This window comes from Lutjanus erythropterus, chromosome 7 (assembly GCF_056507025.1).
Source record: "Lutjanus erythropterus isolate fLutEry1 chromosome 7, fLutEry1.hap2, whole genome shotgun sequence".
Taxonomy (NCBI): domain Eukaryota; kingdom Metazoa; phylum Chordata; class Actinopteri; order Lutjaniformes; family Lutjanidae; genus Lutjanus; species Lutjanus erythropterus.
The window spans coordinates 11,182,501-11,199,031 of record NC_139323.1 but is presented as its reverse complement, the minus strand read 5'-3'; the positions used below and the strand labels follow the sequence as shown (position 1 = coordinate 11,199,031).

The 16,531-nt window shown below is 40.8% G+C and overlaps 1 protein-coding gene across 4 annotated transcripts in view; it reads left to right on the top strand.

Moving 5' to 3' along the window:
- palld (palladin, cytoskeletal associated protein) overlaps nt 1–16,531 on the top strand; it is a 72,260-nt gene that overhangs the window by 32,631 nt on the left and 23,098 nt on the right. For 3 of the 4 annotated variants that reach the window (XM_084722679.1, XM_084722678.1, XM_084722676.1), the window contains exons 6-10: nt 2,452–2,593; nt 2,721–2,744; nt 3,482–3,601; nt 4,811–5,273; nt 7,024–7,059. In XM_084722679.1, coding sequence (XP_084578805.1) covers nt 2,452–2,593; nt 2,721–2,744; nt 3,482–3,601; nt 4,811–5,273; nt 7,024–7,059 — 785 coding nt within the window. The remainder of the gene's footprint in view (nt 1–2,451; nt 2,594–2,720; nt 2,745–3,481; nt 3,602–4,810; nt 5,274–7,023; nt 7,060–16,531) is intronic. The other variant, XM_084722677.1, reaches the window with a different exon arrangement.

The window sequence follows — 16,531 nt, the reverse complement described above, 5'->3', positions numbered from 1 at the left end:
GGTTGCCTCAAGGGTTTTAGCATACCATTTTGAAAATATTTAGTATACTGTGGCATTAAGCGTTCCCTCAATTAGAACTAAAGGATGCAGCCCAAACCATGAAAAAGAGCTCCAGATCCATACATACTTACATAAGGTACATCATGCATGCAATACATGCACGCATACAGTACATACTTAGAACCTGATACACATGTCTCCTGGCCTTCCCATAATAACAGTATGCAGTACTGTGGCTTTCAGCAGTGGGGGTCAGATAAAACATAAGCTTTGATGAGAGCTCCTCCTCCAGTTCAAGAACACCCTTTTCCAGCTCAGACTCTTCAACACTCCCCCAACATCCCCGACTCCCCCCTCCCTCAGGCTGTGGGTCTTGTGATGGCGGGACTGAGACGGGCTGAGGCAGCGCTTCAAACAGCCCTGCCAAACCCACAAAGGGTCAGGTCTCTTTCACTCTCATTCAGCCAGTCAGGCCCTAAATCATTTTCCACTTCATTACAAGAGGACATTTGTTTTTCTTCACCCCCGCCCGCACGCCTCCTTGAAAAACTGTTGCGGGCTTTAATCATCTTAACGAGAGGATGTTCGCCTCTGGTGAAGTCAGCGCTGTGATGTCACCCATACAACACACCCACACACAGAGACACACACAGACACTGTCAGACCCATGATGTACATTCCACCCCTGGTTTTCACAAAATACACCCATGCCAAAAACACACAGAGAGGAGGAGGCTCAAGTTCACAGGCACATTTATTAACACCGACACTGAGTGCCTCTTGTTGATGGATACCAGTATAAAGTTAACTAGCAGAAGAGACAACATAGTGTTGACAGTGGCTTCTCCATCAGCCCCTGTGTTGATGTTGCTTTTTTAATTCTGCAACACTATAAGCTGTCACATGATTGATTGGACACAGGAGTTTAATTGCCGTTTATAAGAGGGAGGTCCTGCAGGTTTGAGACTGAGAGCATCCACAGGGGGGTGGGTCACCTTCTTATCTAACCTATTCTACTGCCAATATTATAGGTGAATATGAGTATAGTAGTGTGTGTAGAGGAGCTTTCAAGTTGTAATATGAAAACAACATGGACGCTGCAAAGGGTTGGGTAAGGTTGCTGTATTTGTTAGAGTCTGGGTGATGAGATTCATGTTGCTATCCAAGAATGCTGAAACAGTTTGAAATGATTTTGTCCCTGACACGTTGCTGCAACAGTACTTTCCTTAAAACCACTAAAATACCGCTTTACCTCACGGTTAACGCTAATAAATAACTTATCTAATCTTGGTCACTCTGTGGACAACAACCAGTGGTTACAGCATAATACCATATTATAATTTGCATGTAAGCAAACAAATGATTGTAGAATGTGAATTAATAAAAAGTTAGCAACCAAACATATTTTTGTGAAGTCAACAGACAACAACTCAGCAAGTCACATACCAAAATTTTTGCTGACTTTCCAATTCATTCCAACTGGAGGGGATGTTCACATGAATTTTCTCAATTAGGAACTAATTTGTCCAATATTCCGGCACCACATGAATGCACAATAAAGCAAAGTCTAATCATAGCTATCTTAACAGAATGCTAATAGTTTACTTTTTTGCCAAAAGCTTAAACTTAATTGTTTACTTAGTAAATGACAGTGATTCTGTAAAAATCCTATTTAGGAGAGATCATCTTTCATAAAAAGGACAAGTATTTGCTGTCAGTGACGAGAAAAAGTTGGTGATACATCTTTTACCAACTTGTATTTAACAACCTGTCCAAGCTTGCACTTACAGTTCATCATTTTCCAAATATTTAAGAAATTATTTAATTTTGAAACACTAACTGTCAGCATTTGGTGACAGCTATTTGGACTGAAATGAAAAAAAATGAACTGAGTGAACAGTCAGATGTATGACTGTTTTTGGAATACGCAATGCTCAAAACTAATGAAACCAGACAGGTCTAATAAAACATCAGTGGTTATCAGAATCTTGGATGAAAACGTCTTTGCAAACTAACAAATGATTGCATCTGTGCGGTTTTAAAAAAACATGTTTAAAAGAAAACGAAAAATCGACAGGAGGTGATTCTCTGAACAGAAACTGCTTAAAGATTGCTTAAAATATCAGTGACTGAATGGCCATTTTGTTTTCAAATGCATTCTTCAGTAGAAGTCTCATTGGGGAGCAAAAAAGAGGAATAGTTTCGAATATTTTCAATGGACAGCTACCATATGAGTACTTCTATGTTCCCATGGGTCTCTTAGTCCCTCAAATGGTGTTTTGTGACAGTGCCACATCTTCATTGATCTCCATTGGCCCCATATTATAACTCTGAAACAGATTTATTGTTTTCATTACCGGTTTGAGTCTATCCTCATTTCCCTCATCATTATTCATTCACTCAGTCCTTTTTCTCATTATGTCTGTCTGACTTCACCCCTCCTCTGTGCAGCTGTTGCAGGATGCCCAGGCATCTGAGGGCCAGGTGGTTGTTCTGGAGTGCAGGGTCCGTGGAAGCCCTCCTCTGCAGGTCAGATGGCACCGCCAGGGAGAGGAGATCCTGGACTCCCCCGATTTTCGTATTCTCCAGAAAAGTGAGACATTATTCTTAGTAGTGATTAATTGTCTGTTAACACTTAACTGACAACTGATATATGCTAATAACCAAAATATTTCTGTCTGTCTTTTCTTCCTTTCAACCAATAATGAACTGTGATTCAGAGCCTCGATCTGCAGCTGAGCCAGGTACGTCACCTCAATTCCTCCCTGACCTCTGTCAATTACAACACTGCTTTCATGCTCCCAACCGCAGTCAGTGGTTAAAATTACAACTGATTATTAGCTGTGTCTGGAGACTCAAATTGAGTTTAATCAGCTCATTATCAGCTGCAGGCTTTCACTCGCTTATGACCACAGAAGAGTCTGTGTCTCATAGGACACTCATTATAACATGTCCTACAGCCAGAGGGAGTCCCTCTCTGGGAATGTCTGAGAACCTCCACTACTCGCACACTCCAACACATAAACACACACGTGCAAAATCACAGATAAACAATGACACGCACACTCATTTATGTCAGTCTGTTTCCCACCTGTGTGACTCAGAGGTCATTTCAGGTGTTACTTTAGGGCTGTGAATCACTCAGACATCCCTTCATGAACATCTGCGCTTCAGTGTGTCTGTCTGTTCTTCATGAGTAGTTACATCCATGCTTGTTTGTCTTTCCGTGCCATTCTCAGTGTGTCTGACAATGAGCAGTGATTCACCAGTCTGCATGACATGTCCATCATCAGTCTACCGTACACATAACTTGTCTTCCTGTCCACCTATTACATCTTATTACAAATAAATCGAGAATCAACAAGTCACTCCACTCAATGTCAAGTCTTTCAATTCTACCCATATAAATCTAACATGTAGGATCATGAATGGTTTGGTTATTAAAGATGTATTGATGGTGGTTGTTTTGGGTTTTTTTTAGAGGAGATATGCACCCTGGTGATAGCTGAGGCCTTTCCAGAGGATGGAGGTCAGTTCTGTTGCACCGCGTCCAACCCGTATGGCTCCATTAAGAGCACAGCCCATCTGACCGTCAATGCAGGTGAGTCCAACACAGAGAAAGACAAGGTCAACATCAGCGGGAAGCACACAGCTAAATGTTGAAGCCAGTGTGGGACTGCCTAAAGTTGTAGTTCCTGTCTATCCTATAAAAAAAAGTTAATGGAGGTACACAGTTTCCGCAGTAGCCATATTCGTGTTTTATGAAGTCTGAGACCTCTCATTTGGCCCACAGAGTGCCTAAGTCACGCTCCTTCTGGTGTACCCCACGGGACCTTAACTCAGAAAAAATATAAATGGTGGTCTATGACAAGAGACAAGTATACACAATCAACACCAGTCTTTATCAGTGACTCCTGGTGCTCTGATCATCCCTGAAGAAAAAAGAAGAAAGAATGAGTAACACCCACAGTTGTGTGACTATATCCCAGTATGAAAACACACAGACATCATAGCTATAGCAGCTAATTTTAGCTTTTGGAAGAAGAAAATCATCACTTACGTGACCTGTGTGGTCTTTTTGATTACAAAACTTCTATGTATGTTATATGTATTTTTGATTTTCAGTAAAAGGTGATGGTGTCAAGAATAAACCAACTCTATAATTCAAAATGGTCCTTCAGGAACCTGTTGTTGATGCACTAGACTATAGATGTTAATTTTCAACAGTTTTTCAGGGCATTTAGCAAAACCGCCCTGCTCAATATATTTACTTTTAACTGTATACTCATGCAATTGTCCAGTAAACAGTAGCTTCACAGGATCAGCCACAAGTTTCATGTCCACCATTTTTACTCAGAACTGATAGCTGGTATATTGTTGCAAATGAATCAGGGCTCAGTCACAAAAACCTCTGACAGTCCAGTAATTCTCTGGAAGTCGGGTGGTTTGAAGTCTTACAGTGTATGTCTCGGTGAGATGACCATCTTTTGTTGGGTTCATTATTGTGTAGTCTGTGTGGAAGAGGGGTGAGAGGTGATGAGCAGCTGAGATGAGTTCAGCAGGAAACAAATATTTCTGTGTTTTCTCACTGATATAACTGTATGTACAGTACAGGACTCACCACACAGTTAAAGGAAAGGCTGAATAAACAGGAATTGCATCAGCCTGACTGGATCCAGCTGTTACTTTAGATCAGCTGCAATACAGTCCTCTGTGTGTGTGTAATCTGTATCTCTGTGGGGGCCAGACGAAAAACTAAACATTAAAGTCCAACATTTTCCACTTTTCTCTTGTTTGTTTGTGTGAGCAGCCGAGGACTCATCCAGTAATGGCATGTCTGGTGACAGCTCAGGGTTTGAGGATGCGGCGGCCTTCCCCCCTCCTCCCCCGCCCACAGAAATCAGCCTCCTGGAGCTGCCACCCAAGGTGCTGCCTCATCCCGGCACTGAGGCTTTCCATATCAAGGAGCTGGAGATCTGGCCCAGTGTTTCCTCCCTGCCTCCAGTACAGATGGGCTCAGAGGTGGAGGACAAAGATAAGGGAAAAGAGTCTATACAGAATGGCCAACCCCCAAATCCACCATCACCGCCAAGCCCACCTAAGGGCACCTCACCACCACCACCACCACCTCCACCTCCACCTCTGCCACAATCTGACCTAATGACAGATGTCCCAGCCCAGGTGGCACCAGACTCACCTCCACCCCCAGGCAAGCTGTCTCCATCCCCTGGGAAGGACGGTCCTCCACTGCCTACCAAGCCCAAACCAAAGCTGTGAGTACCTGTCCTGTCTCCATATGTCCTGGGGCCAGGCTATTCACCAGGGAGGGAGACAGACTGGGAGGCCTGTCTGTCTGAGGGCTAGAGGAAATGATAGTGTCTCAGCTTTGTGAAGGGGTTAAAGGGGGAATCCCAAGCCTTTTTAGAACAAAAGCATTCCCCTGCCTTTATGATGGTGTCAGTGTGGCATCGTGTTTGCCAGGCCGAGTCTGCCAACTGCTGCCTGTCTGTGGCTGTAAACAGATCTGCGTGGCTTTTGCTGGATGGCTCCTATTGTTTCTGTCTGACCTCGGACTGCATGCCCAGCCCAGGACATAGCCATTGTGTTTTTTTCCTGAGCACCTTTCTGTGAGCTCTATAGGGATCAGGTAGGATGTCACTGTTATTAGAAGAGAGTGAGGCATTGAATGGACTTATTTTCAATGGTCCTGTGCTTTGAGATGTCTACCATGGACAAGCCTCTTGTGCATGGATTTTTATCTTGTTTGCCGATGCATTTTACGTTTTATTTTTTCATGAGTGTATTTTTTTCTTTCTTAGAATATGGTAGAGAGTGCTGACAAAAAATAAGGAGAGAGAGAGAGAAGAGGGAATGGCTGCATCCAGACTCAAAACAGAGACATTAGCATCTGTATTCCCTGCCAGGATGTCTCACTGATCCATTTCTTTGATCAGCTTTTTGCTATGCTAGCGACATAGCTCTGGAGATGTCAGTCTGTCTGTTGGTTGGTCAGTCTGTCCACCATTTTGGTCCAGACTGAAATACCTCCACGACTATTACAGACATTCATTATGCCCAGATGATGAGTCCTACTAAAGTAAAATATGTCAAAAACTATTAAATGGATTACCATTCTAAGCTGTAACAGATATGTAGATATAGGATGCATTGATCTGTTGTGATCTTTTGACTTTTACTCTACTGCAAGTGGTCATATGGTATTATTCAGTGAAACATCTCAACATCTACAAGATATATCGGCACAAAACTTTATATAAACATTCATTGTTTCCAGACAATGAATGCTAATGACTGAAATCATTCCCAGAATTTTGATGTATTATTGATGGATTGCCATAAAATTTGGTGAAGGTCCTCAGAGGATGGCCTGGTCTGTGAACAAATATATATAAATGGGAAAGCTACAGAAAAAATATTTTTTTTACTCCACATACATCATAAGCCCTTGAATTTAAAAATGACTCATTGAAATCAGTGGGAAAAGGTAAACATTACAGTGCTTTTTACCCCAAAAAACGGTGGATTTCCTGTTCACATGAATTTGTTTGAAGTCCAGTCTTGCCCTGTCCAATATAGCAACAACACTGACATTAGATCCAAGGGCTAATATATGCTCTCTGTGTATATACTGTATGTCTATGCATTATACCTGCTAAACATCTATGTGGTATAATTTCTGAGCATTTAGCTCAAAGCATACTATACATGCTTACATGGAAAGATTTTTTGTAGGTTTATAATATTACAATATGATGACTGTCACAGTATTGAACAATGTGAGCAGTATATTCCATCAACAGTACATGGTTACCAGTGTTGCTGTGGGTTGTGAGAGGCTGCATTTAGATTAGAGTTTGGGTACAGCGCAGTAAAGCTTGATTCTTGCACTGCACAGTCCATTTCCACTGCATGTGTGTACTGGATTTGATTCCTGCTGATGGATGCTACAGTATTGCAAATCTGTTGACATAAACATTATGACTGTTAATTCTGTGCTTCCAGAGCTGAGAATATAGAGGAGGAGACAGAAAATTACAGGTAAATATTTGGCTGTGAGGGTGATGCTCTGGATGTGATCTGAGTGGCGCCACATAGCCTCATTAATCAAACTATCGTGGAAGCAAACAAGGACCTTAGCAGACAGAAGAAATAAAAGCACAAATTTCTGATTAATTTCATATTAATTTCATATAAACTATTTTACAGTATTACACTGTGAGATTGTAAACCAGAGGCAGTGGTTAAAAAGTAAGTGGAATCAGATGCATTTTCAGTTGAGGTACTGCAAATTAATTATGGATGTTTGTTGGTACAGAACTTGCATCTGAACAGTTCTGTTGTGGTTACTGGGCTCTACCATAGCACCTGCCCACATGAAATGTGATATCCTGCTGCAGTTTTTATGTTGAACCAAGTGGGCTTTGAGATTTTAGTTTGGTATTGATGCACACAATAAAAATTTGAATTTCACTAGATTTCTTACATATGACAAGCTATACTGTAATATCCTAATTTTTAATATATTTTTTTGTGCAATGCAAGAATATAGTTAATGAGACCACACTTAGGCATTTGACAAATAGCTGAAATTGAACTGACTTTTATCTCTGGATCTGACATCTACGACTGATGCAGTAAAACTGCTTCTTTCAGTATAAAAACATGGATGTACTGTTAAAAACAATCAGTTTCCCACTGTGAAGCAGTTAGAAAGCATAAGCCATCCCCTCTCGTGCCCTCTCCCCTTTAAATTCTGTAATTACACAGTAAAAAAAGCAGCCCTACCATTATTCAAAGGTCACGTTTCTGCCAGACTGCATTCTGTTTCCTCAGGTAACATGTACAAACAACACAGATGACCACTCTGGACCTAAAACCCCCTCTATCTTATTATTGAGTTCATTGTATTCTGTTTGTCGTGTGGCACATCCCGTACAGACTCATATATTGTCTCATCTTGGTGAGCCACATGTTTCTGTGAAATAACAGAGCAGAGCAAAGCCTCCTGATGTGTAACTGTTAAAAATTGCTTTTTTTAACAATATACAGCACTTCTTAACAACACTTAATAAGCACCACGACTTTCTAACAAACTACCACTTTGTTGAAATGTGTTAAATTCAATAGACAGAGTGGAAAGCAGGACCCTTATGTTGTGTATTTTTAGAATATATGGCAATACCATGAAATAGCCTAATTGTTTAACTGCATTTACTTAAAGGCAGCAGGATCAGTATGGATTGAGTTTTATTGTCTGAGTGAGCAGTTCACCTAGCTTAAGGCACGAATGTCTAGACTTGAATACTTAATGAGAATTATCTCTAAAGTCTGGATTTCTGCACATTTAAGCCTGTACTCCAAGTAAATGTTACTCGGTGTTGCTACAATTTTCACAAAGGTGTTTGTAGCTATTGGAGAGATGTGTTCATGTTCACAAATCTAGAATAAAACATTCTAAATCACAGGAATAACATACTGGAAGCCTGTGTAAGGGATGATTTTTGCTTCAATAACACTGAGCTGATGAGATGGAGGAAGTCGTTGTGTGACTTGGCAGGCAGGAGGGACTGCAGGAGACCTTAGCTGTGAAAACAGACCAGCTGTTTTTTTCTGCGCTGAAGGAAGAGAGAGGAGGGTCGGTAGGTATTTGGGTTCGATGCCCGGCGTTGATGTCAGACGTCAGGATAAGAATCAAAGGAAATTCTCAGAGGAGAGGCTCGGATTGGCCAGTTGGATCTGAACCAGCCTCCAGGTTTGGAGAGAAAGCAGAGTTTTACCAGAACAGAGAGAATAGATAGATTGCTAATTGGCAGCACTGTCTTGTCGTATTCTCCTCTGGAATTCAACTTTTTTTTTATCTGAATTTTGATAAGTCATTCTACACATAGAAACAGATAACATTTGGTTACTTGCTTTAGTTGGAAAAATTTTGATGGCTGTGTTATTTTCAGACTACTGCAAGCAGGATAAAATAAAGTGACATCACCAATTTGCCAGTATTTTTGTTGCCTTCTCATAAACTGCTCTGAGCAGTCAGCATACAAAGCAAAAATATTTGTTTTGCACCCCAGCACTCCACAGTATTATAGACCTAAGAGATTTAGGGGACCTTAGACTGGAGTGATGGGGTAGCTACCACAAAGGTTTACCTATATTGGGTGAAACTCAAATTTCCCTGATTATGAGCAAAACTGCTACACTTGTCACTATTCACCTTTATATTTAAATGACTGGACCCAAACTACTTTTTTGAAATAAAAAATAGAAATTAACTTAAAGTTTAGTTTTATAAGAAATTACAAAATTGCCCTTTAATTTAAATAAAACACAAAAACACAAATTAAACCTTAAACAAATACAAATGTATCCCTTAGAAAATACCACTAAACCAAATTACCTTGACCGAAATTAAAGTAATCCTTAAATTACTGAAAATTACTCAATACTTAAGGGCCTTCTACCCAAATTATACCACAAACTGCAGTATTAAGCCAGACTCAGGCTTACTTGTTACTACTGTTTACTACTATTCATTAGAACAGTTAGCTTCCGATCACGTGCAGACATTCACCCTGGTTAATAAATGTGGGCCCACACACACACACGCACATACACAAAATAAAAAAAAGTTGCAGGCCTGTGTGTTGTCCTTGCGCGGTTCAGCCAGTTGAATTTTTATTCACGGAAGAAAAAATAATAGGAGACCTCACCTACAGTTTGGCATTCAGGTCCGGTAGAGAACACTGAAAGTCCGAAAGATGGAAAACAGGCTGCGTCAGGAGTCCAGGTGCAGTCCTCCGGAAACATGAAACAGTCCTTGTCGGTCAGCCACGTCGTCCTCTGCTCCCACGCTTCCCGAACATGGCGTCCTCCCTTGGCAAGCGTCTTCACAGTGTTAGTTGAGACACACGAGCACAAACGGTCACCTTACTCACAGCAATTGAGTCGACAGTCTTCTCAATCTTCTGTGTCTTACTGAAACTTTGAGTGGCTATCTATATGCTATAGCAAAGCTCTGTATTTCCACCGCGGTTTCTCCTTCTTCCGTCGTGCCCATCCTCCTTACGTTTCTGCTTCGTCCTTCGTATTGTTTCCTTTTCCCCCGCCCCCTACTGCTCTCTCTTCCTTACCTACGACCAAATAACCACAGGTGAATCTGACTGACAGCTTCAGGAACCAATGAAACACTGAAATGACAGACCAAATTAAAGCCATGCTATGCAGGTTTTGACCTGGTTCAGTTTGCATTTCATTTCTTAGGTGGTTTAGGGAACTTATATGCTTCTCCAAACTGGAGATGTGCCGACTGCTCTCTACTATAGGCTACACAACCTAATTTCAAATAATACAAACTATCCCTTTAAGCTTGTATGTGTCATGTAACTAAAGGTTATCTTTCATGAAGCCCATTGTGTGAGATGCTCTGGATGATGAGCTGAGCTTTCTGCTGAAGGATCTAAATAAAGACCTGAAAGGATTTAGGAACATGAAACACACGAGCCACAACTGAGCTGAACTGCTGCATTTTGGACAGAGTTTGTCTCCCTGATTCAACAACACAACACCCTGGTGTTCAGGGTTCAACTGTATGCATGTGACGGTCTGTAAAGCCACATCATGATAGCCTGATAACACCTGTAGCTTGTAAATCTGTTTGTGTGTGTGCATGTGTGCAAGTTTTTGTGAGTGAGTGCTGATAGATGAGGTGTCAGTGCTGCCGGTGTCCACTGTTAGCTTTCCTGTATTGATAAAGGTACATGTTTGCCTTGTTTCACAAGAATGTGGGTGAGTTTTCACTTTTTGATATCCGGATTTTTGTATAGTGGTTTTCAGAGTTGGGACCAAGGCATTGTTTTGCAAGTCACAAGTCCTGAGTCAAGTCCTAAGCCCTAAAATTCAAGTTTCAAGCCCTAAATTAATCATAATGTAACAGGGAGTTTTTAGCCTCATTGAGTTACACAGTGACTTTGCTGTTAAGCTAACAGTAGCTAAGCATTAGCTTGCTAACTATGTTAATTTTGGCCTTAACTTACTGTTCTTTGTGCAACTTCAAAGAAGTTAAGAGTTGTTGTGTCATCTGTAATTTTTGATGCACATGTTACTTTTTTGTTGACGCAGTCTAGTTTTTGTATGCAAACAAAATTATTATTTTTTCCTTACTGGAGCTAACAGTCGCTCTTATTGGTTCTCTCCTGCAATTTGATTGGATGCTGTCCAATTGGTTCAATCAAAGTGGATCTGGGGAATTTAGTGCCAACTTGCTGGGAATGAATAGCGTTAATTCTGATTCAGGAAGTGAAGAGGAATTAATTTATGCATGGCACACTTTTTAAATATTTTTTAACCTTTGGGATTGATTCAAATAATTTCTTTTTATATGACTTGAAGTTTTTTAATTTTCACTTTTCAATAACACAAAACCACATCAGTTCAAACCCAGAAGAAGAAGACAAGAGTAACAAAATAGACAATAAACTGAAGAAAAAGAAGTCTAAAGTGATCAAATGTGAGTCTGATTCCAGTCCAATCATGTGACTTCAGTCCACACCTCTGGTAGCTTTGCTGTTGAAATAGTACTCTCATTGTGTTGCTAAGTCACCTCTGTTGTAGGAAATATTTACTTAGGATGCAGTGAAACATTAATACAAGATAGTGATCAACCATTTCAAGAGAGCACTTCACTGAGACTGAGAAACAAGACTGCAAGACAAAGACAGTCAAAAGTGTCAAGCCAGTGCAACATGTTGAAGGTGTGACCACCGTGATATTGACCGCGATAACAGGGGCAAAGCATTATATTATACCCTGGGATAATGTCTGGGTGGGCGGCACACACCAAGCACAAGTAGCAGAGGCAACAATTATCCTCAAACCATTCCACAGCTTAATCTTTCTTTCATAAGACCAGGAATCAACTTTGACAGTTGAAATTGTTCTTTTGCACGGATGTCATTCCACAAAGGGCTGTGATGTGTCAGTTGAACTCTCTCTAGCAACGTGTCTGTGGATTTCTATTCTTTTGTATGCAACTCTGCAGTATGTTCAGTTTTACTCAGTACGCTAAGATTACTGATGATGAAAAACAGGCACACACATCAGCTCTCGACAGGACCTCCATTTAGCCTTTTCTTTCTACACTGATTTCATGTTTGTGCAAAATATCTAGAGTGATTCAGGTTCAAGTTTTTTGCTGTGCATTTGTTTAAGAGATGATGTTAATCACTGTGGGTTCGTATCATAAAGGCAGACAATAGTTTTATGTTTTAAGTGTATGTGAACTTGAACAAACAGTAAACAGAGTTTTAAATTAATTTTTTTAAGTGCATCTGAAGCAAAAGTAGCCTTTTGAAGGGAGGTCAGTCAACATCTGCATATTGTCAGACCTCGTGCTGCAGTCATTATTATGATATTAATAAGAGCAATATTTCTTATGTCTGATTCTCAGTGTCAGGTTTGGACCTCTAAGGGGCTGCAAGATCATTTGGGGGGTTGCCAGATAGTTGTGGAGAATAACATTGTTTTGGGTTTTGGCAAGTAACATAGAATGAGATAACCTGACAGGCCAGATGGTTTGTTACACATAACCATCTGGGAAGTTGCCCTTATAAACTGTTTGGAAAAGGGCAAACACTCGCCATGAACCATCTGTCTATCACATCTAACTTCAGCCAATTACATCAAACTCCTGCCGAAGAGCAAAAACATCTTTCCCATTGAGAAAAGTGTTGTTCTTTGTTCTTCTTTCAATGAAGAAATACTCTCCAGTTTTGATATAACTGGAAGCTGGAATCGCAGACTTTTGACTTTTTTTTCTGAAAAAGTTACTTAAACTGATTAATCCATTATAAAAATAGTTGGGGATTAATAATTGATTAATAAGCAATTAATTGATTAATAGTTGCAGCTCTAATGTGTTGTCTGCAGCTTTCACAGAGGGAGAGAGAGTCTAGGAGAGAGACAAGGAGAGTGATGTAACCATTAGTCGCGTTGCGTTGGTCCCAACCTCATAACCTGCTTGGGGGGCTACACATAACTGCCCAAAGGTTGATGATCAGAAGAGTTCTGAGTAAAGCAAAATATGAGAAAATAAGAAAATACAGACAGAGGCCAGGATGTCGGCAGACACAGACACCAGCGCACATTTTTAGTGGGTCATAAGTGATGATTCACAGGGATTAAATTTATGTTGTACATACAACTGACAAAAGGCATGATGGGATCATATCATCACAACACAATCCAAAGTCAGAATGGCCAAATATTGAATGACTGCCCAGCCCTAACACAGGGTCCCAAACACACAGGAGCTTAGAACAACAGTGTGTAAGTGACACCATGTGTATCACTTACCAACATTAATGTTTCCAGGCTCTGCATACTTAGACATCACAGCGATAAAGATGAGGAATGGCCTAATCTACTTTAATGTGGCCTGTATTGCATGCAGCTTGACCTTATACCTTTCGATCCCTGTCTGCTGACATAATTGCCATACCACTGAGATTAAATGATTTCTGCAGTAGCTCCAAACCTCCTTAACCCCAGTGAGGCTGTTGTCAGGGGAACAGCATGCAAACTGAAGGCAACAAACTGCTCTTTGCCAACGGCCCTCATCCCACTGTCACACACTGAACTTGTGTTTACAGTGGGAAGCTGTGTGTCGCTGTCTGTACTTCTCTTTTATATCAGACTACAGCAGGATTTTTCAGGCTTGTTGTATTAAATTTAAAGCAGGATCTGTTGTACATTCTCCGTGTTGCATTGCTGAGCAAGGAGCTCTGGCTGCCAGGATTTGTCGCATATCTGTGCTGTGACTCAGAGCTTCCTCTCAGCAGTGTGTTTGTGTTTACGAGGTGTAAGTCATGAACTCTCTAATGCAGTATTAACAATCACTTTCTTGTCGAGGTGTTGCTTGTGGTTTTATGGAAAGCGGGAAACATGCATGTTAAAGAACCACATATGGCGCTCGCTATATACTGAGGTCTTTGCTTGTGGTTCATCATCATCAAGCGTCTAATTAAAAATGAAAGTAAAACTTCAACTGGGGGAAAAAAGGAAGAAACAGAATGTTAGTTGTCATTAGGGAGAGAAAGAACTTGTGCAACAGAAAAAAAGCAAAATGAAGCCACAAGAGAGCAGGAAAAGCAGATAATTTCACATCAACCTCCAGAGTCAGAGATGGGCAGTCCTTAAAAGGACATGGGAGACACAGGATTGGCTGAGACACCAGACCAACTAACCACTGGATTGGTCGGTCGGGCTAGAATGACCTGCATAGAATGGAGAAACTTTCCAAATAAGGAAGAGAGTTGTCGGAGCTGACCTTCACAACACAGACAGGGGGGGCTGGGAGAAAGAAAGAGGGGTGAGCAGAGGGAAAAGGGAGCAATGAAAAGACACACAGAGACACAAGGCAGGGTGTATGCTTGGGAGTTGACAGCATGGAAACTAACAGGCCTCAGTGATCCCCTCATAGAGAGCAGGCTGTGTTTCCCAGGAAAGAACACCCTGGTATGTTAAACACTGAGAAACACACAGATAAATACACGTTGCCGTGCACGCGCTCAGAGAATCAGATTGTTTCCGGATGAGGTCAATCAACGTCTGATTAGATCCCGACCCTGGCTGTTGATGCGTGCGCTGTGTGCGGCTGCACGTGTGGTATAGGCTTAGACACACTCCCAGGCAGAGCAACACACCACTTCCACTTGTGGACGTTAATTAGAGGGCGTGCCAATGTATACACACTCTAATCTCATGACGCTGCTGTCACCAAGAACAGTCTGGGGGTAGATTCACTCTGACTCGCCTCCGAGTGCCAATGAGTCAACACACACGGGGTGACTCGCACCTCTAGAGAGACGAAGACCCTTGCCTGATGGCTCTCTGACCTTTCCCCACACTGAGCTGGATCCCTGGCCTCCCACCTTCCATCAACACGCTGTGACTCATCAGTGGCCTGGAAAACGCAAACCGGGTCTAAAAATAGAAGCATTACACCCAAAAATAGATATGATGAATTCCTAAAAAAGGTTTTGTTTCATCCCACAAAAATGAAGGAGAAAATTCTCCGATTGAGAAACTGAGTATTTGTGAACATATTTCAGTGAATGAAAGCAGATCTGTGTGTCTGTGATGGGAGTGTTTGCACACACAGTGGTTCAGTCGGGGACTTTGTCTCCTCCATTACTCAAACAGTTCCAAAGGTCTTATACAGTACTGTACGTGTGTTACATAAAACTATTATGCTCCATATGTTAGTTGGCATGTAGATAATAGTCACTGTGCTCTGTCTAGATAATGTTTCTGTGTGGACAGAATGTGGATTTTATGTCAGAAAGGGCATTGTTTCAAAAGTTAACCTAACAATGGACACATTTCATTTGTGTCACTTGAAACTGAGAGAATTGTTTAGATGATTAATGTGTTAAATCTATCTTCCATTTACTCTCCACAATCATGCCGTCTTTTGTGTTATGTGGGAAACAATACAAATTTGGACACAAAAGCAATAAGATATAGGCGTCTCTCATATTGTGCTGGTCTCATGGATATTTTCTTTATCTGTGACTCAGAAAATTATTGTTTTTTAGAGCTGCAACACTTTGTTGATTAATCGATTAGCTGTCAACTATCTAATTAATCACCAGCTATTTTGATTATCAATTTGAGTCAGTTTTTAAGAAAAAAAACTTCCCGATTCAGCTTCTCAAATGTTAATATTTTCTGGTGGCCTCTTTATTCCTCTAACTGAAGATGTGGTTGCAAAAGCACACACATTCTTTATTCAAGTAGAAGTATGGAGACTTGTGTTGAAAAAAAAGATTGGTAAAAGTATTGATGCAACTTCGTTAATCAAATAAAAGTGAAAAAGGACAGGCTCTGAAATGTACTCAGAAGTATCAAAGTAAAAAGTAGCCCTCTGAATGAGGCTGTTTCTATGTAAAGCTAACTGAACTGCAAGTCATTTTAATATAATTCAAAGACTATTCAACTTAAACAATTCTTACTTCTATTTAAGCCTTTTTCTTTTGTTATAAGTTCCCCAATCTCTGCAGGACAATGAAGATTTTTTTATTTAGCCTCAACAGTTCTTTGAATCACGGTGTTCTCTTTGGGGCCTAAAATCAGCCCCACAGTGCTAATAGGCCTCTCATGAGCAGCTGACAGATCAACTAGACACCTTTTCTCTGTGGTTTTGTCCTGTTTGTCTGTCGTGCTTGTGCATGTTGTGCACTCATGGATACACCAGGGAACTGTCACATGTTATTGTCCCATCCATTTAGGCTAAAATCAGTCTTCATGTTGGGAAGGCAGTGCAGGAGTAGATTGTACAGATATTTGTGTTAAAATATAAGGGGCAAAATATTCAAGTAAAATACAGATATCTGCAAACTCTGGTTGTGGACAAAACAAGACATTCACCTTGAGCTTTGGGAAACAGTGATTAACACTTTTAGACATTGTCTGACATTTTGTGGACCAAACATCCAACCAGTTATCTAAGAAA